The sequence below is a fragment of the Takifugu flavidus genome, chromosome 4 (assembly GCF_003711565.1).
Source record: "Takifugu flavidus isolate HTHZ2018 chromosome 4, ASM371156v2, whole genome shotgun sequence".
NCBI classification, from domain to species: Eukaryota; Metazoa; Chordata; class Actinopteri; order Tetraodontiformes; family Tetraodontidae; genus Takifugu; species Takifugu flavidus.
In genome coordinates, this window is record NC_079523.1 from 9,473,147 (window position 1) to 9,498,337 (window position 25,191).

At 43.7% G+C, this 25,191-nt stretch overlaps 3 protein-coding genes and 1 long non-coding RNA gene across 13 annotated transcripts in view; 2 read left to right on the forward strand and 2 right to left on the reverse strand.

The window, feature by feature from the left end:
• Positions 1-9,017, reverse strand: part of cadpsb (Ca2+-dependent activator protein for secretion b) — a 41,638-nt gene extending 32,621 nt beyond the window's left edge. For 4 of the 9 annotated variants that reach the window (XM_057029920.1, XM_057029919.1, XM_057029918.1 and 1 more), the window contains exons 1-2: positions 8,086-9,010; positions 125-238 (exon numbers count right to left, since the gene is read on the reverse strand). In XM_057029920.1, coding sequence (XP_056885900.1) covers positions 125-238; positions 8,086-8,418 — 447 coding nt within the window. In that variant the 5' untranslated portion in view covers positions 8,419-9,010. Of the gene's footprint in view, positions 1-124; positions 239-8,085 lie in introns of all 9 variants that reach the window. The other 5 variants (XM_057029922.1, XM_057029921.1, XM_057029916.1 and 2 more) reach the window with 3 other exon arrangements.
• A 4,413-nt stretch (positions 9,018-13,430) lies between these two features.
• Positions 13,431-17,083, forward strand: synprb (synaptoporin b). 2 transcript variants are annotated; one of them, XM_057030000.1, is made up of 6 exons: positions 13,431-13,960; positions 14,184-14,356; positions 14,730-14,854; positions 15,905-16,103; positions 16,208-16,399; positions 16,470-17,083. In XM_057030000.1, exons 2-6 carry the CDS (start codon positions 14,333-14,335, stop codon positions 16,845-16,847), a joined length of 918 nt encoding a protein of 305 aa, XP_056885980.1. In that variant the 5' UTR covers positions 13,431-13,960; positions 14,184-14,332; the 3' UTR covers positions 16,848-17,083. The 2 variants fall into 2 exon arrangements, with proteins under 2 accessions (XP_056885980.1, XP_056885979.1); XM_057029999.1 differs by having other exon boundaries at positions 13,431-14,356.
• A 2,054-nt stretch (positions 17,084-19,137) lies between these two features.
• On the reverse strand, positions 19,138-21,758 carry LOC130524179 (uncharacterized). Its single transcript, XR_008950080.1, has 2 exons — positions 21,497-21,758; positions 19,138-21,356 (listed from the first exon to the last, which is right to left on the reverse strand). It is a non-coding gene; the product is annotated as an uncharacterized LOC130524179 (long non-coding RNA).
• Positions 21,759-23,035: 1,277 nt separating this feature from the next.
• On the forward strand, positions 23,036-25,039 carry LOC130524159 (green-sensitive opsin-like). Its single transcript, XM_057029995.1, has 5 exons — positions 23,036-23,491; positions 23,598-23,766; positions 23,847-24,012; positions 24,094-24,333; positions 24,420-25,039. The coding sequence occupies exons 1-5, from the start codon at positions 23,107-23,109 to the stop codon at positions 24,516-24,518; spliced, it is 1,059 nt and encodes a 352-aa protein (XP_056885975.1). The 5' UTR covers positions 23,036-23,106; the 3' UTR covers positions 24,519-25,039.
• Positions 25,040-25,191: the final 152 nt, after the last annotated feature.

A 25,191-nucleotide genomic window follows, 5' to 3' on the forward strand; every position in this document is an offset into this window, starting at 1 on the left:
GCATTTTTAGATTCGAAGAGTCAAATCTTGTTATTTGGAGTTTCAAATCAGAGTCAGATGTAATCCAGGAGATACAAACCAGGGGAAGGAAAACGATAAAGGGCTTCAGGCCGGTTGCCTGTACCTCATTGTAGCTCTGCACAGCGTTGATAAAAGCCTCGTCAGCCACGATTTGTGTGTCTCCGTTGAGGAAGGCCTGGAAACGATCCTTGGTCTGCTGAAGCTGCTGCTTAGTGATCTGAGGGACGACAAAATACATAGTAAATAGTAATTTAGACACCAGTTACACACATTTTTGTTTCAGCAGCAGCGACATGTTAGCAGAGGGAACCAAAGGGTGGTCTATATGAAACTGGTAACTGGCTTTACAGGGTTTGCTTCTTCGCTAGGAGGGTGCAAAATTAGATCAGTTTCGGCACGAATCAGCTTAGCGTTACTTGTGTGTCACCATCCTGGGAAAGAGGGAAGAATATAGGAGATGGATGTATGCAGGCAACGTGGAGTGACAAGAAACAAAAATCGGTATAAAGTTAATCAGACTGTAGCTGCATACCCTGGAACTGATGCATGAGTCAGCTGACCTGCATCAGACGTGCTGCAGTCCCCCTAAATACAGGCCGCCTGTGTTAAAACGACCTTACTGTAAGGCTTTAAAAGAGATTTCCCATTGCTTGATTCATTTATCGATGCTATTTTCCTCCTGTAGGGACAGAAATGTCAGCCATGGATAACTCGGCATCAAATCATCACAATCTGTTTACAATTAATAGGATTTAATTGATCAAACTGAATATCAGTTGACTTTTTTTGATAGATGAAACATCAGAACGTGGATTTTATAAAGACTTTTTTCCATCCGAGTTACATCAAAGTGTTTTAAAAGAGAGAGTTGTGATTTTATGTGTTAGGACAACCAGCAGCCAGTAAAATGAGCCAGAATAGGAAATGGCTCCTCGGTCTGCACTGACTCATTGTTCTGCATGTTCCATCTCTCGTTGTTGATTGGGGAATTGCGCTGATTAGTAACAAACTTGATAGATGAGGGAAAATGCCTCCATTTCCATCAGCACCGCAGGAGGCCCAGGACATATTTTCCAACTTTGCTCTCATTGATTTTCTCTCTGTGGCTCTTATCAAGATTAGGGGGTAATTTATTGGCTCGGATTGAAGTGGGCATTAATCAACCTTCAGGAAAGTACAGTGACTTCATTATGGCTCAAAATGACTATGGATCAGAGTTTGGTTCGACCATGCGGCTGAAATGATGTCTGAGTCACCATGAAAAATTCAGAGACTCGGGGGTCTACCGGTAATTAAAACACACCCTCCGTTAATTGTACCTTGGTTCTGTAACTTAATGCAAAGAAACTTTGTAAAACTGTGAGCTTTGTTCCGTGCATTGCTGCTTAATCAGCAGCACATAATAGAAATATATATGCTAGTACTGTCAGCCAGGGTACAGTGGGTACAGATCCTTTAAAAATGCGTTCTGGTGAGAAGCTCTTAGCACCAGTTTTAAGATGCACCACAAGACAGGAACTGATCGATGGTCTTCTGACCTCATCCCAGACAGCAGGACATTCAGCCACACACAAGCAGGCAAAAAGTTAAATGGTGGTTAAAAGATGAAAGATGTGTGAGTGCACCTTATAGAAAGGCTCAGCTGGAGATGATCATGGAAGCAATAAGGGATCAAGAGTGATCCATCCAGATTTACAACTATGTTTACTCTGTGGGGCCACATGTGAATGCACCCAAACACACCATGAAGGGAATTCAGGTGCTAAACAAACTGACTAAACTGACTATTTCTTACTATTTATTCAGCTGAACAGGTGTGATAAATAATGCTGCACCATCCTAACAAAATCCCTAACTGGGATATTTAGAGCACAATTTCACCAACTGATGATAGGAATTTAGAAAATGTAGTAAAAGAGAGAATTTTCTTTTGGGTCTATAGATCCTGGCATCCGCTCTTCGCACTCAATTAAACAGCACTGGAACGTCTCGCTGGGCCAAGGGCAAGAAGATCCCTTCATCGTAGTAGAGAGTAGAGACAGTGGGGACAGTGGGCTCAGACAGGGGCCTGATAATAAACAATACAGTCTCTCTGAAATGGTCATCAGTCTTGAGGTATACAACATAACTGCTGTGAGTGGAGTAATCAGCTGATTGAATGCTAGCATAAAGTAGATGGTGGCGCATTTAATAAAGAGGCTGTTTGGTGCTGAGTCACGCTGGAGATTCCTATTAAAGTTTTTCAGATGTCCTCCACCAATTAAAGGAAACGTGTTCTCATTATTGCCGTTCATCTAATGTAGCTGCATCCTGGATCCTGCCGACCGAATGTTGTCATTCGATCATAACCTTGTTTGCTAAAGACAGAGCCATTACCCACAGCGCTGCTGCGGTCCACAGCAAACACGCTATTGTTAGAGCCTCTCAACACACGACGGCATGTTTCAGGCCGTGCGGCAGATGCACCACGGGCCCATCTCAGCAAGCAGCTGCCGGCAGCTGCTCTGAATCCACCAGCAAGAGGCTTCACAGTGCGGCAGAGACACAAAGGCGACTTCTCCGCAACTAGATGTGCGCGCAGAGACAATCCAAAGGGATATGTACGTGCACGCAACACGGCGGCGCGGGAGCAAATACCACTCCTCTGGGTCAGTAAACAGCCAGGTGTATTGTGCAGACAGACGCACTGCCGACAGGAATGGAACCGGAAACTCCGGTTCTGCAGCAGCAGCCTCTCCACTTTCAGGAGGAACAGTCTGTTCCCATCTTCGTCGTTCTTGCAACGCTTACCCATTCACACCACCAACACACTGACAGCAGAGACGCGGCTCGGCTGGCTCCTCGTTATGCTCAAAAATAAGATGGATGGCATGAACATTTCCCACTAGTTGAAAAAAAATCTATAATTCATAGTGCAGAAAATGGATAAAACATGTCCCCACATTTTGGCAACATCTTAAACCAAAAGACCAGAGAAAATTAAATGAATCAAATAGAAAAAATGTTCCTTTACAGGAAGTCTCTGGTCACTCTATTCTCAACCAGTCTTTCTGCAGGGCGGCGCTCCTCACAGCCTCTGAAAGAGACGAATAACCCTTAAATTTCAGGGATTTCCAAACACGGCTTCCAGTAAGTGGCAGCACATAGACAGCATCAGTTTATTTTTATGCTAATAACCCTGCACGCAGACAGTTACAAGTTTCGATTTCAATCCAATAGTGCACTTTTTTTTTTAAAAAATTTGGGGGTAAAACTGCTGATTATTTTTTATATATAGACTACGACATCCCGCCTGCTACCTTTAAGGATTTTCAGCTGAATAGTGTCATGTGGCACAAGGTCAAACGCGTTTGCTCTGACTCTGCACCCCCGGCTTACGTTGTCTTCAGTCCTTCTCTGATCTTTCTGTGGCATTACACTATCTATCTTGTCCTGCATTAGCAGTGTGCTGAGGGGATCCTTTCTGCCATTTTGTGTGATCAAGGCAGCGTTACTGACCGTCAACCGGCCTCGGAAGCATGCTGAGCGTTGGCGGAGGAGCGTGGCGTTCAAGCTGGACACAGGAAAGCGTCCAGTACCTGCCACGCACCCTCGGTGCTGTGGTGTTTGTGTATGTCATGCATCAGTGAGAGCCCCCCAGGGTGGAAGAAAGTCTGGTAGCGGAGCGCAGTAACGATCCCACCAGTTTCTTACTTAATGTGGAAACTCGGTGCTGCTAATGTCCTTCTGCCTCTGCTCCTTGTCTATTCCAGTCACGCTCTAATGATTTTCCCTTCGAAACAATGCCGTATCTGGGTCGATACACCTGCGCACAATTAAACATTGCTGTGAACATGACTCCAGATCCCTCAGGGTCGCGTACAGTCGGCGGTCTATGTCCGACTGGACATACATCGGTGACGCTAATTCACACTTGTTTTTTTAAAAATGGATCATTATTATTCCAAACAGTTGCAGTCAAAGAAGACCGTGTGATTATTAGAGCATAGCAGGAGAAACTAGCTGATTAGCCTTGATCAGCTTGGGTTTAACTGCTCCGTTTGATGTCTGCAGAGGTATTAAAAAGAGTTATGTAAATGACGCGAAGATTAGCAACGTTAAGACTGCACGGGCATCTTCAGATGCAAATGTTTGGAGGCAAACACACAAACTGCGCCTCTTCCAATGATTATTTTCAGTGCTCTGTTTGGGGGGGAAACAATTAGTCAGCTAATCAATTATGGCTCTGACAGAAAATGGCATTTATTTATTAGAAAATAAACCCCCAGACATGTATATACAGTAAAAGGCTTTCAAATTCTTTCAAACAAATTGTGTCCCATCAGAATTTAATAATAATTCAAATCGTTCGCAGTTCATCTCAGTCCACAAGGGATAACTGTCAAGCACATCATGCTGTCACGTGCAACAAAAACAGTGTTTTTGTGGATTTTTCCAGGAGAGTGATGCTGTACTGGTGGACAGGCAAGATTACCCGGGCTGAGGAAGGATAGGAAAGCCAGCATGTGCTCGAGGAGTAATCCCCGGCATGTGCGCTGCCTTGAATCAGAAATGGAGACACATGGAAGAGCGCGAAGGTGTAAGATTTGCATTTGGGCCACGACCGCCTACGTCAGGTCACAAGAGAGGTTTGCTTTCCTGCACGAGGCAAATAAGAGTGTGGCCAGACCTCAGGGAGGGGAGAAGCCATTTTTATTGTAATGGATTCTGGTTACATTCATCCAGAGAAGGTGCTCAATCTGGGAAACTGTGATTTGTTACACATGGATACACAGATTGGAGGCGGGCGGGGAGGGTGTTCTGCCTGCTGCTTTTCATCTGTTACCCTTTCCCAACACCTTTATCCTCTGTTCTCTCACACAAGCTAAAATGTTGGGATTTAATTGCACGGGCTCCTCCAATGGCAACAACCAACTGAGCGGCGAGCGTTTCATCGGAAAGCTTGACTTTCTCACTCAATAGCAGAGCTGCTTTCCTGTCAAAGGATGTCTTCTTCCTCCAGGCGGACGTCCATTTGGAGATCTTACATAATAATGCAAATGGTTCCAGTGTCACACTGGTGCTCTTCTGTGTGCTCAGGCAGCGTCACCTCCGTTATCTGCGCATCTGCGTGTGTGTCACTCACAGAGAAATTAAAAAAACGTCTCTCTTTTTCAGGGAGGACTTGCCAAAAACATAAACAAAGCAAAGCGGCACACGCGACATGCACACCGTAGAGTGTTTCCTTTTATAGCAAAGACTCCCTGTGGTGTTTTCTTCCTCACTAGCTCAAATGCAACATTTACTGACATCATTTTCATGCTGTCGCTCACCGGGTTGAAAGAGACGGCTACCGTGTTCGGTATAATCCAGCACTGTAATTGCAAACATTATGCTAAGCTTTATAGAAGAGGTGGAATTCAAGTACCAACACAAAAGGCACCAGCAGAGACATATTTCCCTTTTATTATAAATAAAGCTGTAATGATCAGAACAAAAGGTCTCTCTTAAAGACATCTGGCTGCCATGTCCTTCAAGAATGTCCTTAATGTCTCATTCTTCTGTGCAGCGTATTATTGCTATTAAAAATCAATCAAATCAAAGAAAAGCCACATCCATCAACACCCTCTGTCATTTCTTTCCTTTCTTTTTCCCTTCCTTTCTTAAATGAGGGGAGGCTGGCGATTAGCCTTGCGTGCAAACACGTGTCACCAGCTCGATAGTCGACATGTGTGCCGCCACATTCAGCACGTGCCTCCTCCACGAAGGAGCGGCCTCATTGTGAAGATGTCTTTCAGACTGGAGCAGATAGCGCTTCCCTCCACAGGGATGCAGCTGCCAGTGCTCCGCCAGGCTGTGTTTCCTCCTTCACAGGGTTCAAGCCTTGCATCTGAGAGAGCGTCAGAGGCTCTGTGGGCTCTCCTTGGCCCCGGCCTGTTCCTCTACAGTCCGCCGCTGCTCGCCGTGCCAAAGCTTCTAATAAGGGATTACTGCGGAGCTGCTCCGCATGTTTCTGCTCGGGCCTTTAAGTCTTTTTCTTGCAGAAATGGCTTCATCATATTTCTGTGACTAATCCATGACGGCCTGAACGCTGTCGCGCGAGATTCTGCGCGCGATGTGACGTTGTGAAAGTGATGCAACGGAGGAAACGCAGGTTTGGGGATGCTATGCGCTTCAATCACTGTGATTTAAGAACTGTCCTTTTTTGTGGTTGTCCATGTTGAAGGTTGACTCTGAGGGACTTAAAGGGACAAGTCACCCCCACAAGTCAAACTGAGACCACAGACATATGGGATGGCCAGCAGAGCGTTTTAGAACAACAGCCAAGAAGGTTGATGGCTGCACACAGGACAGACGGACAGATGTGGGGATGGACATGGGTGGGAATGGACAGATGTGGGGATGGACAAAGGTGGGGATGGACAGAGGTGGCAATGGACAGAGGTGGGGATGGACAGAGGTGGGGATGAGCAGAGGTGGGGATGGACATAGGTGGCAATGGACAGAGGTGGGGATGGACAGAGGTGGGGATGAGCAGAGGTGGCAATGGACAGAGGTGGGGATGGACAGATGTGGGGATGAGCAGAGGTGGGGATGGACAGAGGTGGGGATGGACAGAGGTGGCAATGGACAGAGGTGGGGATGGACAGAGGTGAGGATGGACAGAGGTGGGGATGGACAGAGGTGGGGATGGATGGAGGTGGGGCCGAGTAGTGACAGCTGTCATGACAAGAGTATAAAGTGACATTTTAATGTGAACTGTCCTACAAGAACTTTATATCATCCCTTTTTTTTGGTTTGGCAAATCTGACACTGGCAGAATATCACCTGTCTCCCCCTCAGCAGGTGTACGCCCGTGCAGGATGTGGATTTGGAGCAAATCGATGTCTAGCACCCGCAGACATATGCTGAAGGCCAGGCCGGCCTTCTCTTCTTTGTCCAAGTATCTACTCGCCCACGCCGAAGGATTTCAGCTGCCCGAGCCACGGGTGCGGTTGTAAGCATGCTTCCCAGGTCAGTAACGCACACCGAGCAGGAAACAAGCGAAAGAAACTCGGTGCTTTCGGCCACCCACATGCGCTGAAACATGACTCAGCAAAAAATAAAAGAGGAAGCCATATGGTTTAATGTGCATCCAAGTGAAGATGCACAACAAAACATGTATTTACATCACTGGATTTGTAAAGAACGTCGGGTCGCAGAGTGGATTTTAGGTGGGTCCGCAAGCAGCACGAGCAACTTCAACCCGACAAACTGCTGCCACAGTGCTGTTGAGCCATGTGATCGATGTCGTCCCGGTGCAAATGCGCACTGCCATGTACAAACAGAGGTGATCTGCGTCTAAACAAAAGGCAAATATTCAAGGACAACAAGAGCCGCCACCTCTGCTCTGAGTCCAATAGGGAGTGGTGACTTTGACCCTGAGGACTCGTGCTCCAAAACTGGTTTCAATATCAGCGAGGCACCACAGCCGCCGCACAAAACCAGTAACGAAAACTGGGAACGCAGTCTGGGCCTTCAGCACCCTCGGAACGGTCTCAGAACTCCTGTAATCCAGTTAATTTATTGCAGGACAGGAAGACGGCCCATCTGCAGGGGAGAAAGGCCATTAAGACCCTCTTGAAGAAGTCGTTGGCGAAAAAGTCACCTTGGAGGGGGCGTAAATTGAAGGGTAAGTGATTGCGCAAACGTGTTGGGTTTTATCAGCAACACACAGAGACAGATTATGGGCGAATATTAAGCAGAAAGCCTCAGACGCCCTTTCAGTTAACGGGCTTGGTGGAATATGGACAGCCCCCAGAATGCATTGCGGTACAAGGAGTCCTTTAACCACCCGGAGCCCGGAGCATTTTTGCGGGCTTATGAAACCACATTTGCGTCAAAAACGAGAGGCTGAAAACAAGTGAATGGCAGTGAGATTGTGTGTCGGTGCGCTACAGGATACACGCGCGCGCGCGCACACACACACGCGCACGATCCGTGCTCTCTACCTTATGTAGGTCATCAATGACAGCATCGGTGTGTAAGGAGGCTTTTCGTAAGCGTGGTTTTTACGTGCGTCTGCAGCCGAAGGCCCCTTCTTACCTTCTGCTGTCGCCGGGCCATGTCCGTGGGCTGCTTCGCGTTGAAGGGGTATGCGATGCACCGCATGACAAAAACATACAGCTGCAGCTTCTTTTTGCGATCCTCTTCGTCCCTGTGGAGCTTCTCCAGGTCCTCCTTCTCCTCGCTGGCGGCGGACGGGCTCGGGCTGTTCGGACGGGCGCTGCTGCGGCTGCTGCTGGGCGCCAGTCCGCCCGCGCTCTCGCTGGTCCTGCTCGGGGAGATGCGGGATCCGGCCTGGGGTGCCATCGTCTCTTTGCACTCCTCCTCCACTATCCCATCAGATTCCTCCTCGCTGGACGACGGGTCCAACATCTTGGTCTATGCGTAGCGCGCCTCGCCGGATTGCAACTGAACGCGGTGCTTTATTCTTCGGCCGTTTGATGCGGGTCAAAAATGCATGTGGAGTGCGCCAGGTAGTACCAGGAGACAGGTACTCAGGCCGCGGTGGTGGTCGCTGAGCAGGGTGAGATGTCAGCGGTGCGATGGGAGCTGGAGGAGGATGTTGCTCCACACTGAGCCTTCTCCGCCTGCGCCGAGCGCTCGTCGACGCTTACGTCTTTTCTCGATTTTATTGGCCAGTCGCTGCTGCGGATGTGAGAGGGGGGAGCTGAAAGGAAACGGAGGGGAGGAGTAGTAGGGGAGCTTTATTGTACAGATGAGAGGGAGGAGAGTGGCTTTTCTTTTTTTTCCCCCCTTCCTTCTTTCGATGGAAGCGAGCGATGGCCTCTCCCGGGCGGCGGACGCAGGCGCGGGGAGCTGGCCGCGGTCCTGAACGCAGAGTCACCACCGAGGGGAGGACGCGCCTTGATCTGTCCTTTCTGGTCCCCTAACGTCCTGCAGTGGTGCACCTAAGATGGCTGCCACTGGATCTCTCTGATTCTGCCAGTGAAATGGGGAACATTGTGGAGTTCGCAAGCACCGGCGGCAGATTAGGAGGCGGCAGAGTTCCAGAACGACTCCCGTGTGGTGGAGGGGCGGGTGGGGTGACCAGAAAGGCTGGGCTGCTCGCTGCCTGCCTGTTGGCTCCTGTTGGAGACATTGATTTTTTGCAGTGCGTGGCTTCTCTCTCAGGAAATTGAATTGCCCCGCAGCCACGCAAGCTTTTCATAGAGGAATCCTGAAAAGGAATTTATTAATCCGACCCGATTCAGTCAGGTGTCTGGCTCAATTTCTCATGACAGCCTACTAGACGGTCTCTTTCGAGATGATGAATACAACAGCAGATGGGCATCTTCTCAAAGCGAATACTTAAATATATTTTACATCAAACTCTTGGCTCTCGGTGCTTCACCGATTCTTGTCTGTCACCATGCAGCAGATACACAAATAGGAGAAATGTACGCATTGCACAAAAAGGAGTTGTTTTAAACAATAAAAACTAAGAAACAAGCTGGAACGGTTCCCAGAATGACTGCACTTGCTTGGCCATTTGTCAGACATTACCGCTGAGGCATATTTGGGAAAAATATCTGTGTCATTACACATTTAAAACAGCCCCAAATTGAGGTTGACAGGGTCAAATGTGTGATTTCTATCAAAATGAGTCACACAGACAGTATCTTTGTTCAGCCTGCCGTTTCAAATAACCCCAGAGGACACAGAGCACCATCCTGATATTAAAACACAGATAACAAATCTCTTAATACAGTTCTCGGGCATGAGGGGCCGCAGACATTTTCCTCCGTTTGAACGGTCCAGGATGTAACAGTGATTAAGCAGAGTGTGTCCAAGAAACACTCGACGGACTGAATGTTCTGTGCGTTGATCATGTTTGCACGTGTTTTGTCTTCACGGGTCAGGAAACATCAGTGTCCTTCTTATTGACTTGCGTCCATTTATACGCATATCAACTAATCACTGAGCAGTTGTCAATCAAAAAAAAAAACCCCCGTAGCGCAAGGTCAGAAAGGTAAAGTAAAGAGGAAAGAAACCTGGATGACTGAGATCCAGCCCCCTCAGTTTCCCAGTTAAAGCTCTTATTGATAAAAGTTGTTCCTTTTTAGGCCAGTGCACGCAGCAAAGAGACCTGGTCCAGTCTAAATCCAGAGTGCCATTGATTGGCGCGTAATTTCATCTTTAATTAGACGCGATCAATGCTAGCGATGCGGTGGAGGATATTTTTAAACACGGAGGTGTGAGCTTCAAGGGTTCCAGGACGAGAGACAACGAGCCGAAGTGGTCCTGCTGAGTCATCCTTTGGAGAGAGAAATCTCTCCGTCTCTCTCAGAACACGTCGATACCCCAATGATCACACCGGACGTGTCGAGGTTCGAGCACTGGCAAACGTGCGGGAGCCACAGCGGTTCCTCAGAGCGTCAGTGAATCCTGGTGCTTCTAGGAGGATCCACCAGCAGCAGAGGTGAGCCAGGTTCCTCAGAAGAACCTTTAGACCAAACTAGGATAAAACCCTCCAAGCAGCCGTCTGCTCATTGTTTCAGGGCCAGGTTCTGCATTTTCCTCTAATTTTGCTCTTTGAACCCTTGCATCGACCCCTTTTGGCCCCCATTATGCTCACCTTCCCCTCCCCTAACATCACAGCCCAGGCTTTAAAAGCCAGTGCACGTAGCCGCATGCCGGCTTCACCTCTCAGAGTAAATTCAATCCGACAGCCGCCATATAGCTGCTGCTCCATATGTTGAGCACACGGTAAATTCCCTGCAGGTAGCTTTGCTTTCAAGGAGCCCTTATCTCCATTTGGGGCCGCCGCTGGCTCTCCTGTTGCCCCGAGACTTTGAAATGAAAAGTGATTTTGCAGTTTGGGCCGACAGAGATTTCTCCCGCGTTCATCAATTTGTCAGATTCTCAACGTTCCACTGCAACAGCGATCTATTCAGAGCCTTTGGTCCTGCATTAACCTCAGTCAGAGCTGGGGAACCTTTTAAACATTAATAATTGACTGATGTTCTCTGCCCTGGGTGTACGCATTAAATGTTGATGTTCTTCAGGCTGCTGCTGCACAAGTTCTGTTCCCATTGTAGGACCGTTAAACAGCGTGTTTTTTGATTTAAGGAACGCATCCTGGGCTTGAATCTGCAGTTAACAAGATTAATCGCTGCTCGCTGCAGCCTCAGAGCGACGGTGCACAAAAGGGAGCGAGGTTCACCGGAGCCATCCCTAATTTTGAGCTTTCTTTGGATTTCCCAGATGAGGGAAAGTCAAATATTTTTTCGGCTTTCTTCTTTTTTAATCAGCAGCAGCAGAGAAAATGAGCAGGGAGTCACAACACGAGCCTAAATTCATGGTTTTCAGGTGACAGGTGAGACGTTCCGCTCTCAGGAAAACCCATTTACATTTCAAGACAGTCCCCACTGTGTCTTTTGTACAGTAATGCTGGGAGTTGCTCCCAGCTTGTCAAATACTGCCAGTTGTCCTGTCAACCCCGTCAGAGTATGTGTTTAGAGCCTTCCATGTGAGAGGCCGATGAAGGCGATGAACAAAACATCAATGATAAGGTCATTCAAGGTGTTATTACACCACATTCTCATTTGTCACTCCGGGACATTTCTTCATGCATTATGTAACCAGGCGCAGAAAGGTACTGTTGGATCATAAAGGAAATTGGAAGAAGGTGGAAATCACAGCACCATAAAAACTACTTTACCGTGTAGTCAATTATGAATGGCGGGGAACGGGGTGGATCTCGTGAACCCCTGGTGACCCTAAACATCAATTATTAACGTGAGTTGTAATTCAAAGGTGCCTCAGCCGGTGATATCACTTATATTTGTGCAGAATAGTTCATATATCTACCCGTCCAAGCACGCCGACGCTCAATAACCCGCCCACGTACACACTGCCATGCCCTCCACAGGGGGCGGGGCCCAAGCCGCCACTCCTCTGATCAGGGGGTGACCCGCCTGACCTCTTCCAAAACAACTACACACAGCAGACTGTTGGAGGATCCTGCAGCAAGGCCCGCGCCACGCTCCGTGGTCCTCTGTTACAGACCGTCACGTGTGCCATGAATGCAGGCAGCACGCGGGAATCACCCGCCGACGAGGCAGGCAGTGGAACACGTGTGTGTATGAGAAGAGTTCCTGACATCACTCCTCTTTAGTGGATGCTCACAACATTGCTAGTTTAACCAGGACGCGTTCTGGGTGTCAGGGAGGAGTCATGTGCTACATGTGCATTTTTCTTTTTTTAATTATGGAAGAGGTGAAGCTCGTCCACAGCTGCAGCGGGTTAGAAAAGCATTGTGGGTTTGGGATGTGAACGCAGCACATTCTACAAACTCAGCGGGTAGCTCAGCGCTCCCGTGGAGTCTGCCGAGGATCTGTTTGAAATATTTAAATATCGGGAGCGTGCTTAAAGTGAGATTGATGGAATAAGGTCAGTGTCAGCGTGGCTGCTAAGGCTGTTTGCAGAGAGGGCGTCAGATCCAGCAAACACTGAGTGATGACTGTTAATGGCTGCAGCCGGAGTGTGTTTACATCCCGGTGCTGGAGCTGATGGTCTGTAGCTTTTTATGTGAGTGAAGGAAGGCAGGAGAGCTTTTTCTGCCCTAAAACACTGTAATCAGATTACAGATAATATCTGAAATATATTATGTTTGATATTGATTTTTCAGGCAGAGTTGAGGTCACAAAGGTTTACTCATTTTTTTTATGTGCGAATGTGTTTTCCATTCATAATACAAACACGTATCTCTGCATTATTGAGAGGAAAGCTCTTGATTTAATGAATGCATCTGTTGTGACATTTCATGGAACAAAAACACCTCATTATGATTCCTTCATATTGGAATCTTGAAGATCACAAAAGGAAATCATCCACCAGAGAAAAGAAAGTACAATACAGTAACGACAGTTCAAGTATTGAATTTACAACAATTGTAAAAGATTAATAGAGACCTTAAAACAGAGCAGATTCATGCTCATGTCTTGCTTTCCCAGATTCAGGGTGGAGAGGGAATGATGCTAGGAAAAGATTCATTAATAATGCAGCAAGAGGCTGGAGCTCTCCACTTCAATATGGGAGGGAGGAAAATAAAACATCTCCAGCTGCTGGAGCAGCACATTGATTTCATTGACTGTAACTTATGAACAATCAGAACTGTAATGGTTTTAATGTTTTTAAGTGACATAATCAGGAGATATAGCCTCTAAGTTGCTTTTGCAGGAAGAAAACAGCTGTTTATCCAAAAGATAATAAAAGCTCCTCGGTGCTGTTCCAGTTTCCTCTCAGTCAACCAGCTGTGGTGAGTAGCGCCTCCTGTTGGTCAAACAAGAGCACTAAACCTGATGGCGTGAATGTCAGGATCAACTGCAAGGCTTCCCCAGTCCCTGTGCAGATAAATTAACATTATTAACGTTTTTTTTAAATAACAAAAAATGTTAATAATTGTACTTATTATGTTTAATATGAATAAATATACTCTGCACTTTATCGATAGTTAAAGTCAAAATAGAAATTCAAACAAAAATAAATTAAGTAATCTGTAATAGCGACAAGTGAACAAAAGGGGGCAGCAAAGTCTACCGTATGTTAGCGCCACCTCACAGTGAGTAAAGTTTCCTCATTGTTCTCATTAGAAAACCAAATTGTTTCTCTTCACCGATGTTAAGTTTCAAGTTGGTGATATTGTCATTCACTCCTGTATCCGTTGTTGAGTTTTGTACAGCAGCAGCGGTCCTGATGGCTCCCAATGGCTCCTTCGCCTCCACCATCCCACTGATGCTCCATCAGAGACAGACCTGATCAGGAATTTAATCACACCTCTGACATCTGGAATTAGCCAGATCAAATTCACTGGCTGCAGCAATAAACGTGGCTTCTCCCCGGTGATGGAAACCCTTATTTGGGGCAACACACTTAAACCTCCATCTTCCTCCACCTGGATCACTGTCAACCAGTAGGATCTTTTTTTCCTATGTCTCAGATTTGATTTAGCTTTACATTTAAAAAAAAACAACAACAAGATTGTCATCAGTCCAGAATCCCTCAAAATCCCCCAAAACTGGTTTTGCTGCAAAGATATTGACAGCATCATCGTCACTTATATAAATATAAAGGTTGTTTACATTTAGAAACATTTTTATTAGCTGATTGCCATACTTGAAACACATTTTTTCTAGACTCCACCCCGGAGCAGATATCTGCTGTCAGCCCTCCCCTCTGCTGGAAACAGTCACTCCTTTTTCCCCCCATCTACATCACTGCCGTTTTAACCTGATGAAAACTCGACACCGCGCGGAACTGGACTCCAGATCTGTGATTATTTTAAATGTGTATGGTCATATTTGCTCCGGTGAGTATCATGTTATGTTGTCAGGTCTTTATCCTTCTGTTCGTTGCACTTTTTTTCCATTTCTAATTTTTCCACCTGCACATTCTACTGTTACTTACAGAACGTGAACTAAAACATTTGCCGTTATTTTGACGCCTCGATCCAGTTTCGATCCGGTATCAAATAAAAGAAATGATCGCTTTTGGAGAGCATTAGAGCTTTGGATGTGCTGCTGGGACTACCCTGCAGCACACAGTCAGCAGCACTGTTGGCTGGCTCCTGAGCATTGAATTATTCAGGTTTTGTTTTTTATGCCAATTATAAGCCTCTGTCTGTTATTGATGTGTATATATTATTCAGTGTTTTCATCTGCCCAATGTTTGTTCTCCAACAGATTTTTGCCATTTGTGCCTTTGCAACATGTGGGGGTTACTATGGACAGGTGCAGGTTAAAGTGGACTGTGCAGACCGGAGGGACAGCAACCACAGCATCAACATTGACTTTAGTTACCCCTTCAGGTAAAGGCACTTCTCATGGCCGACACCCAAAGCTGTCTCAGCATACAGCATGTTTGTGCCACATCTTTCTTGCTATCCTCTCAAAATATCCTCTCAATATTTTAAATGATAAAATAGTAACCCTGACAGAGGGCTCTTCCTGCAGTCGTTTTCACTCTTTGACGTTTTTATTTCTCTCTCATGATTTGTCCTTTTCAAAATGTTAGTGAAGAGACTTTCATCCAGACCGACCTCCGATCTGCGTTAAACATTTCCCAGCATCCATCCTACCTGAATTCCTCTCCGATGTAATCTTAAACCATAACTGCATGTGCAATTTGATACTGTCTCCTTCCTCTTCTGCCTCCTGCGCACATGCATGTACTGAGGACCATCTGGGACTTTGGGCTGTATAAACACAAGTGAGATGTCATGACGATGAGAACACTGTGACTCAGTTCAGCAGCCTCCTCTCTATTTCCAGCAAACTAAGTGCCATTTACACAAAATTACACCATCAGGCACCTTTGAGGGTAGGCTGGGACTGGCGCTGATGTCGCGAAGTCCGACAGCTGCCCTGTCAATGCGAACGGTCACTGGTGCGACGGCGCAGCAGCATGCCAGGACTGTCAACCACCTCCAGACTCCCAAACATGCCTCAGAGGCAGCATCAGTGATAGCCAAGTGTCTAATTAACAGTTCAACACTAAAAACTGGTGTGTCTGTGTTAGCGTGCACGCCCACACATACACACGCGCACGCACACACTTGTTTTTCTATCTTTGTGAGACAATGTACTGCCTGGACTTTGCCCTGACTTTGCCGTAACCATCGTCATCAAACCACTGACCATGAAACCTGGACCTCAGAATCGGAATCTTTCAAGAGCCATTTGAAAGTGTGAGGACCATAGACAATGTTAACATTTTGCCAGTGAGATGTGTGCTCTGACAATTCACTGCAGACAAACTGTGGACGTCTTTGCTCTCGGCTGCTTTATCGGCCGCGTCAGCGTTGCTGTTAACCTCACAAGAACTTTCTTTTCTTCCATTCCTCTTTCTGCCTGTGTAGATTAGAGGACGTGCATTTCAAAGCTCCTCACTGCGAGTCCAAGAGGGATGAGGTTCTTTTCCTGGATGGTGACTTTTCCTCAGCTGCACGTTTTTTCCTGACTGTGGGTGTTTTTGCTTTCTTGTACTCGCTGCTGGCAACTGTTGTGTACGTTTTCTACCAGAACAAGTACCTGAGGAACAACAGAGGGCCCCTAGTGGTCAGTCAGCACAAACCTTCCACAAAAAAACTCAGTTGAAGTGTTTTAAAACATTTTTTGGTTTTCTGTCTATAACTTCCTTGCTCTCTTTTTGTCCTGCGCAGGATTTTCTCGTCACACTCGTTTTCTCCTTCATGTGGTTGGTCAGCAGTTGCTGCTGGGCTAAAGCTCTTTCTGACATCAAGTCAGCCACAAACCCCACAGAAATACTCCTGCTCATCTCAGCCTGCAGAGCTCCAGAGAACAGATGCGCAGTGACCCAGGAGCCTCACTGGTCTCGTCTGAACTCATCTGTGGTGGGTCTTTCATCCGTGAGCAACCCACACAAACCCGCTCACTTCTGTCCACTTTCCCATCTCTCTGCAGGTCTTTGGATTTGTGAACGTTGTGCTCTGGGTCGGGAACATCTGGTTCATCTTCAAAGAGACGGGCTGGTACAAGACGGGTCAGAGATACCCCACCAGGACTGCCTCCGGGAAACGCTCCAGCGAGATGCGGCAGCGGCTCTACAGTGAGAGCAGCTTCGACCTGCCTGAGGAGAGTGAGGGCCCGCAGCTGATCAGACAAAACAGTTTCAATCAGGCCAGGGGGGGTGGTGACCAGAAGGCTCATCGACAGGGCAGCTTCAAACAGCCGCAATTAAGCCTGAGCCTACCGCAGACGTACCTCGGCAAGCCTGACCATTTTAACAGGGAGAAGTCGGCAGCTCTTCAGGGGCCGATGATATTTGTCAATGAGATGTAATTTGGGGTTTTTGGTGTTGAAATATTAGGAAAACATTTTCAGATAATGGACATTCCTCTTTCCAACAGCTCATGTTATTAATAATTATACTGTAAATATTTGTGTGTGTGTGTGTTTGTGTGACTTGTGTATGAAAAGTTGTTCTTTAAAATCAATAGATGTATGAAAGTATCAAACCTGCAAAAAGTAAAGTCATTCATAAAACATAAATTCCAGTAAAAGTAACTATTTACTCACATGTGTGCACTATATTCATTTAATGTTTATTTAGATTAAACCTTTTTTGTGCAATAAAATAAGTCAGATTAAGCAGAACCCTATTTTCAGAGGCAGATAGACAGTATGCTTTGAATATTGCTTTATCAAATACAGCATAAACATGTTTTTGTTGTGATTATAATCTCGATCTAGAGTTAGATCTAATTCAATTAAACTTTATTTGCAGTCTAGGTTTTCTGCAGGAGCCTTAAGATGAACAAAAATGCAATAAAAGTTAGATTATATACAGATATAAAGCATAATGTGGTGTGTTTCCTTGGGAAAATTAGTTGATAGTTCAGTGGGAACATTTATGTTTCTTCCTTTCATGATCAGTGATGATTTCTTGATGTTGTACAGTGTAACAAATGTTTTATATTTCTATATTTGGTGAAAGATGTTGTGGGCCTCTTCTGTCTGCTTTACTGGAAATCCTATAAGTGAAAATTCAATTCAACTTTATTAATACAGTGTCTGTTACAATCAAGATCGTCTCCGGAGTCTTTACACAAACCCGGGGCCTGACCCCTGAACAAGCAACAAGGGGCTCATATGGGGGACAGCTCCTGCTGAGAGACAGAAAAGGAACTGGACACACAGGACAGAATCAAATACATCATAAATGTATTTATAGATTCTAAGATTTTTTATTGCTTATTCATTGAGTCATTTAATAACCTTATCAAAATAAAATAAGATCAAGCTTGAGCTGAAGTTATTTATTCATGAGTTCTTTCAACACCTGTAATGTCAAACTACAACTGGTCATTTATACTATCATCTTTGAATACTAAGCCTTAAAGTCATTATACTTATACAGTAAACTGTCTTTTGATGTGAATCCACTCTGTGTGTTGCCATTTAAATTATATTTGAAACATGGATTTTGTGTTACTCTGATTAATATTAAAGCTTATATATCCATTTTAAGTACACATTAATTCAAAAAATACATACTGACTCAAAATTTGTATGAAATCATGAAAATTTCACAAGGTGACAGATTGCTTTAGTAAGATAGAATGAAACCGTCTGCAATAATGTGTGTTGATCAATGTGGAACCCTGATTAAAAGGGAACTGCAGCTGTTTGCTTGTCATTAGCAGGATATATAAAAATCAAAATACCCCCTTCTGTGTGATTCTACTCTACTTTTCTCTAGATATCTGCATAAATGCCTTTATAAGACAAAAGACTTGGCGCCAGCTTAAAGATTGCGTGTTTTAATGCTGTGAATTTTATCCTGCGCTCTTCACAACATCTTCTGGTTGGTTGTTTAGACCAGTGTGTGCAACCGTACCCTTCAATTAGAAAAAAGAGAGGCCACATTTGTCTTTGCTGGCCCCTAACAGATGCTAAATAGATGCAGCTGTCCAGAGCATCCTCCATGAAGAAAATTACAGTGCAGGAGCCCAAAATGTCACACTTAGGGTCAGGTTACCAAGCGAAAATAAGCAGCTTCACATCATGAGACACAATACTGGGTGGGAGATGGGTATATATGTATGTAATTAAACAGATGTTATGCACCGATTTGTAACATGTGCAGATTTTTGTCTTTTATTCCAACTGAAGAAGTCTGTGAAATATGCTGCAAGTGATTCAGACGTGTTTTATATTCTTATGCAGACCTGCAGGGGGCAACATCATCCTGTCCGTTCTCACACAACCTCCATCAATATAAAGCGCATGTGAAAAATAAAGAAAAAAAGCACGTATTTGTGTTTACTATTGAGAAATAACATTAAATGTAACACAAAATATACTGATGAAGTTAAATGCAGCCTAAAGGCAATAATTCCTTGTGTTGGTTCACTCAGCAGAAACATTATTGTAAGATTTCTTTTTTATATCTTTGCTTTGTACATAATGTTTTCTCCAATGATTACGGTATATTTTATTCCCACATTTGCTTTATAGGATTTCATGTTGTTTGTTTTTACCATCCTGCAAGAACTTGCAGCACGTGCAACTAAAAAGTTAAACACTCATTATGTTTTAGTCACACAGAAGCATTTGCAGACAATAAAAATGGCTTCAATCTTTTTATTCAATTTATGCAAATAAATAATTCATAAAACAAGGCATAAAGAATGTCCTGGTTATTCTGGGAATTGTTTTGAAAAAAGATAATTTATTTCAATTATGTATTTATAAAAGCCTTTATTAACATCTAAGTGTATTTTACCTGTTAGATTGTCTATAACACTTTTATTTGCGTAACTTAACAGTTGTAATGTAATGTAATCTGTGACAATGACCACCAATTCACGAGGCCTCCTTAAATACAGGACAGACTTTTGGACACAAAAGTGTTTTGCACATTAGATGGTTTTCATTCTTATTCTTCCCAATGTTTCAGAGCAATTGGAAGTCATAATGAATTTTTAAAGGGTTTCTAACAAGCTGGGAAAACTGTTTATTAAAACATAATTCAGTCAGCATCTACAGTTCAGTGTTGAATGAAAGCATCCAGGGTATTTCTTTTTAGTCTTGCATTTATTTTGTTTTCTTTTTTTATAAAGACATAGAGGCGGTCACTGGTAGAGCTGTAATACAATAATTACCACATGTGTCTGCATATAATTCAATAAAGTGATCATGTGTAATTGACATAATACATACAAATATTATTCCCAGAAGGTCAAAAAGTTTGGTTTATTCACCCAGATGGAAGAAGTGTCAGTGTGGTTCTTTATTTTTTTCCCAGAAAATACATTTATTTCCACATTAATAGGTGGGTGGAATTGGAATGAACAGAATAGAAAAAAATCTTTAGATTTTGTTACCCAATCAAACCAAAACCTAATTTGAATTTCACAACAAAAAAAGAAACACAGCAGAAGCTTATAGATAATCGGCTGAACAGTGTATTATACTGGGTAAAGACAACTTTCCTTGAAGGATGAGTGAAAGGAGCATATGGTGCTCATGCAAAACAGAGAGGATCCACATTGTTGTCATTTCATTCTGTATTTTGACTATCAGACACTCTGGTGATGACGAATGGTCACTGATAGGTGATATGATAGTGACATTGACCACTTAGAAGACGATGAATCCAAAGAACACATGTTCCAACCCAGAATGCCTAACTAGGACAAAGGTCAGACATTGTTGGAGTTTCTTCCGTTATGTCAGGATGAAGAACATGAAAACTCACAAGCATGAACATAGAGATGTCTGCCAAGTGGGACAATTACATTTACTTTTCTGATCATTCTTAATTCCACCCAGTCTTCTTAATGCTGATTGAGGTGGTGTTTTATATCTTAGTGAGTTTGTCATGCAACTAGGATAATGAGATTAGGAGAGGATTGACAGGAAGCACACAACTCAAGCCAAATTGTTAATAAAAAAAAAGCACAGCCGGTCAATTCATGTAACACATTTTAAATGTGAACTTATTTATTTTAATCACATTTTATTAAAGATATGAAAAAGTATTCAAGTACAGATAAGGTTTTTTTTTTGTTCTTCTCAAGCTATTTACCAGTTTCCTTAAATAACAAATATAGGTAAAAAAATAAAAATCTACAATAAAAATAATGCAATTTTATTTTCAACTTAATCTAACACATATCCTTCTAATGAACAACAATTTGTAAGGTTTTCAGCCAGTCATTGCATTACTCACCCTCTATAAACACTGCTTCTTCTCTTTTACTCATGGTCACAACAGGACCATCATCATCCTCTGCTGCAGTTTTTTCTCCAATATTTATCGCAGGATATTTCTACTTGAAACAAAACCAAGTTAACCGAGTCTGACAACTCTTCAAAAAGGCCAACGAATTTTTAGAATTACTTTTTTAATGCACATGAGCCGGCCGATACGTACAGAAACAAATAACCAGCAAACATATAGCAAGATACATGAGTCACCTTTAAAAGGTTTAAAAGGCAAATTAGTGCTATAAGTTCTAAAGGAAAGAAAACAAGTACAGTTTAAAAATGAACCATTTATGTGAATCGAAAGGCACAAGTTAAAGTAAAGATTAATTACATTTATAGTAACTTCTACATTTTAGAATAATCTCATAATTTTTTCTGCTAGTATCGCCATGAGTTGTTTTAATATAATCATATGCGTAATGTGAAATTCATGCATAATAACTATTCCATGTGCTGAATAGTTTAAACAAGGTAGTTTTCTGTGTCAACTGGACTGTTTTTCTTCTCTTTTGAAGACGTTTCGCCTTCTATCCAGAAGGCTTCTTCATTTCTGAATAGTTTAAAGTTCACTGCAAACTGTAGCACCCAGAATGCGACAACAGTCAGATGACCATATGGTTTAGCGCAAAATAATCTAAAGACTATGATGTGAACCAACTCTCATTCATCCACTCAGACTACAATGCCACAGAGAGTGATTGTAATTTGTAGTTTACCTCCATGTCAACTGGCCTGTCAATCCCTGGTTCATCTAGAGGTGGAAGGAGAGAATCCAAAGCTCTTCTTCAGTCCAAACTAAGCTGTAGAAATTCATGCAGAAATCTGCAGTATGCTCCTCACAGTAAGCCTACACAGACCTGCCCAAGACACTATTTCTAGTTAGAGGATGGGCAATGTGGATAAAAGCAAAACCCATCACTTAATTGACTAAAGGAGGACTACATTAACAAAGTCACTGTTCAGGATCAGTGAGGTAAACAGGCCTGTTAATTGCATTATTGTCTACAATTAATTCCACATCCTTTAATTCCAATAAAGTAAGCAATGGAAGCGTCATCGCAAACACCTTCTGAATGTAAGCAAATTAGTAAAGTCAAAGCTAATTAGCTGTTCTTTTTGTATGGCGAGAGGTCAAACAACCTGTGTCACCTGCTGAACTAAAAATTTGGATTAAAAAAGCTTTAAATACACTGTCACCCATTAAAGTGGAATAATCTTTTTTTCAGACACATCATTCCCATGTTTTATACGTCATTATTTTAATGTTTAAGGATTTATGCACTTTATCATAAAAATACATTCTGTTGTCATAATCATTTAATAAGAAGAGGTAAAAATAAAATATATTTTATTCCAACTTTAGGTGCAACACTGTTAATCAAGGGGGCAGTGGTATCTTAATCTGGGTTGAGAAGAAGAGGGTTTTCAGCACACCATCAAAGGCAAACAGGAAGGTGTGCTGCAAGCAGGAGAGGGACCAGAACACTTTCACAGCACTACTGAGGTGCCCTTGAGCAAGGTACCATATCTCCAAACGCTCACAAAGGGCTCTTCAATGAGGTGGCAATTCATCCATGGGTGTACCCTGCCGTTTGCCCAACAATATTTCTAAAATATTGTTATTAATGGCAATGAAAATTTAAATCAATATTTAAACTTACATCAAAAAGTAGAGCACCAACACACAAGACTGATTTATCTATGCAGTGTTCAGATTCTTTATATTAGTTAATAGCAACATAAACTGTTTGATAACATAACTGTAGCTTAGTCGTATCATAGCTTCATTTCTAATATTATTCAACTTTAAGGAACAGTTTCTGTGTCAGACTATTAGGCTCCACATTGTGTTTCGCAGAAACATGTTTCTCTATCCTCACGATCAGCTCAGGAGAGGGGTAATCCAGTTACAGAGCCTGCACACAATCAGTCAGGAGTTACTGGATACATGTGGATACAAAGAGTTAAAGAAAACAACTTTTGGATTGCTTCAAATAGAGTCTGAAATCAATACATTTGAAAAATATGAATGCAATCCTCAGCACTTCATGTTGACAGTGACCTAAAAGTCTCTAAGGAAACGTAACCCGGATTACTGCATTTCCTCAAGACTTTCAAATTGGACCAAATTGCTTTAGGTGTCTGAATCTTTAGTAGATTACTTCCTGACCTCCTTTATCTTCAGCATCACCTCAAAAGACCATAATCCAATTTTGTCAGTAGAGTTATCAGTAGGGTATAAAAACCAGTCAGCCTTTCTGAGTGTGGCATTCATCAGCACACCTGACGTCTTTTGAAGTCCTAGCAGAAGAACACAACAGTGAAGATGGCTTGGGATGGAGGAATTGAGCCCAATGGCACAGAAGGAAAGAACTTCTACATCCCCATGTCCAACAGGACTGGGATTGTTAGAAGTCCTTTTGAATACCCTCAGTATTATTTGGCAGATCCCATCATGTTCAAGATTCTGGCACTCTACATGTTCTTCCTGATCTGCACTGGGACTCCCATCAACGGCCTGACATTGCTGGTGACAGCCCAGAACAAGAAGCTCCGACAACCTCTCAACTATATCTTGGTCAACCTGGCAGTGGCTGGACTGATCATGTGCGCCTTTGGATTTACCATCACCATCACCTCCGCTGTCAATGGCTACTTCATACTCGGAGCCACTGCCTGCGCTGTCGAGGGATTCATGGCCACTCTTGGAGGTCAGAGAGAAATCGAGAGAAGCTCGATAGTGCTTTTGGAGGTCCCCTCATATGATGTGAAATGTTGAAGTTTTTTTGAAGTTTTTCTGTTTCTTTTTTTCCACAGGTGAAATTGCTTTATGGTCACTTGTTGTCCTGGCTGTCGAAAGGTACGTTGTTGTCTGCAAACCTATGGGAAGCTTCAAATTCACTGGCACTCATGCTGCAGTTGGAGTCGCTTTCACTTGGATCATGGCTTTTGCCTGCGCTGCGCCCCCTCTCTTTGGCTGGTCCAGGTAAGTTACTGGTCAACTGAAAAGCTGAGACGTTCCGAGGTGCCGTGGTTAACAGAGACCTGCTCTTTATTCCCACAAAGGTACCTCCCAGAGGGCATGCAGTGCTCCTGTGGACCTGACTACTACACCCTAGCTCCAGGATACAACAATGAATCATATGTCATATACATGTTTTCCTGCCACTTCTTTGTTCCTGTCATCACCATCTTCTTCACTTATGGAAGTCTGGTGTTGACCGTCAAAGCTGTAAGTCACAGGCACCTTTAGTCTGTTTAAAACAACTTCTTCAGTTTTATTGATTGTCTCTTATTTGTTCAATCTGTTCAGGCTGCAGCCCAACAGCAGGAGTCAGAGTCCACCCAGAAAGCTCAGAAGGAAGTGACACGCATGTGCATCCTGATGGTCTTTGGCTTCCTCATGGCCTGGACCCCATATGCAACTTTCAGTGCATGGATCTTCATGAACAAGGGAGCTGCCTTCCATCCCCTAACAGCAGCTCTTTGCGCCTTCTTTGCCAAGAGCTCAGCCCTGTACAATCCCGTCATCTATGTGCTGTTGAACAAACAGGTTGGCTCCTTTGAAAGCTGCAGTAACTCTGGTGCACAATTGCATGCTAGGCTTCACATTAATAAGTCTCTTGCACTCTTTTTCAGTTCCGTAACTGCATGCTGAGCACAATTGGAATGGGCGGCGCAGTGGATGATGAGACCTCAGTGTCTGCCAGCAAGACAGAGGTGTCTTCTGTGTCTTAAATGTAGAGAAATTTCTCTTTTGCCTGGACATTTTCCTTACTACTGGCTCTTTGATCTGGAACAATCACCGATGTGGAATGAATGGAGTTCAGGGATCTGTAAGCTTCCCAAGGAACAGTGTCATCAGGAGCAAAACCAATGGACTGTATTTTCTAATCTTTTATTTGAACGCTCTCGTGGAAAACGTTTGTCGAATTTGTCACATGATTTCAAAATCCTCAAGAATAACGCTAACATCGCTAAACACATCTTCTGTATGTGAATGCTCACTTAAACTTCCCAATACTGCTGGCATAGTCACTCTTAACTAATTTCATCCTCCAACACTGGTGTGAATGCCACAGTATTTTATTTTTTCTCTTACATCGGTGGAAATACTTTATGTACTATATTTTCAAAATGAGCAACTATATACGATGTAAAACTTTTTTTTTCACTTGTTGAGTCGGTCATTAAAAATTGTAAACATTGTATATAAATATAAAAAGAAATGTAGCATAGAAATAAATGCATGCATCAAATCTGTTGACTCAGAGAGTTTATTTCAAACCTTTGGAGCTGATTTACAAGCTGAGAAAGTCAAGTGTTGACGTAAAAGCTGCCTGTGCAAATATCCAAGAAGTTAAGCTTTGACCTTCCAGTAGAGACCACAAGAGAACCATTAAGTTTGTGT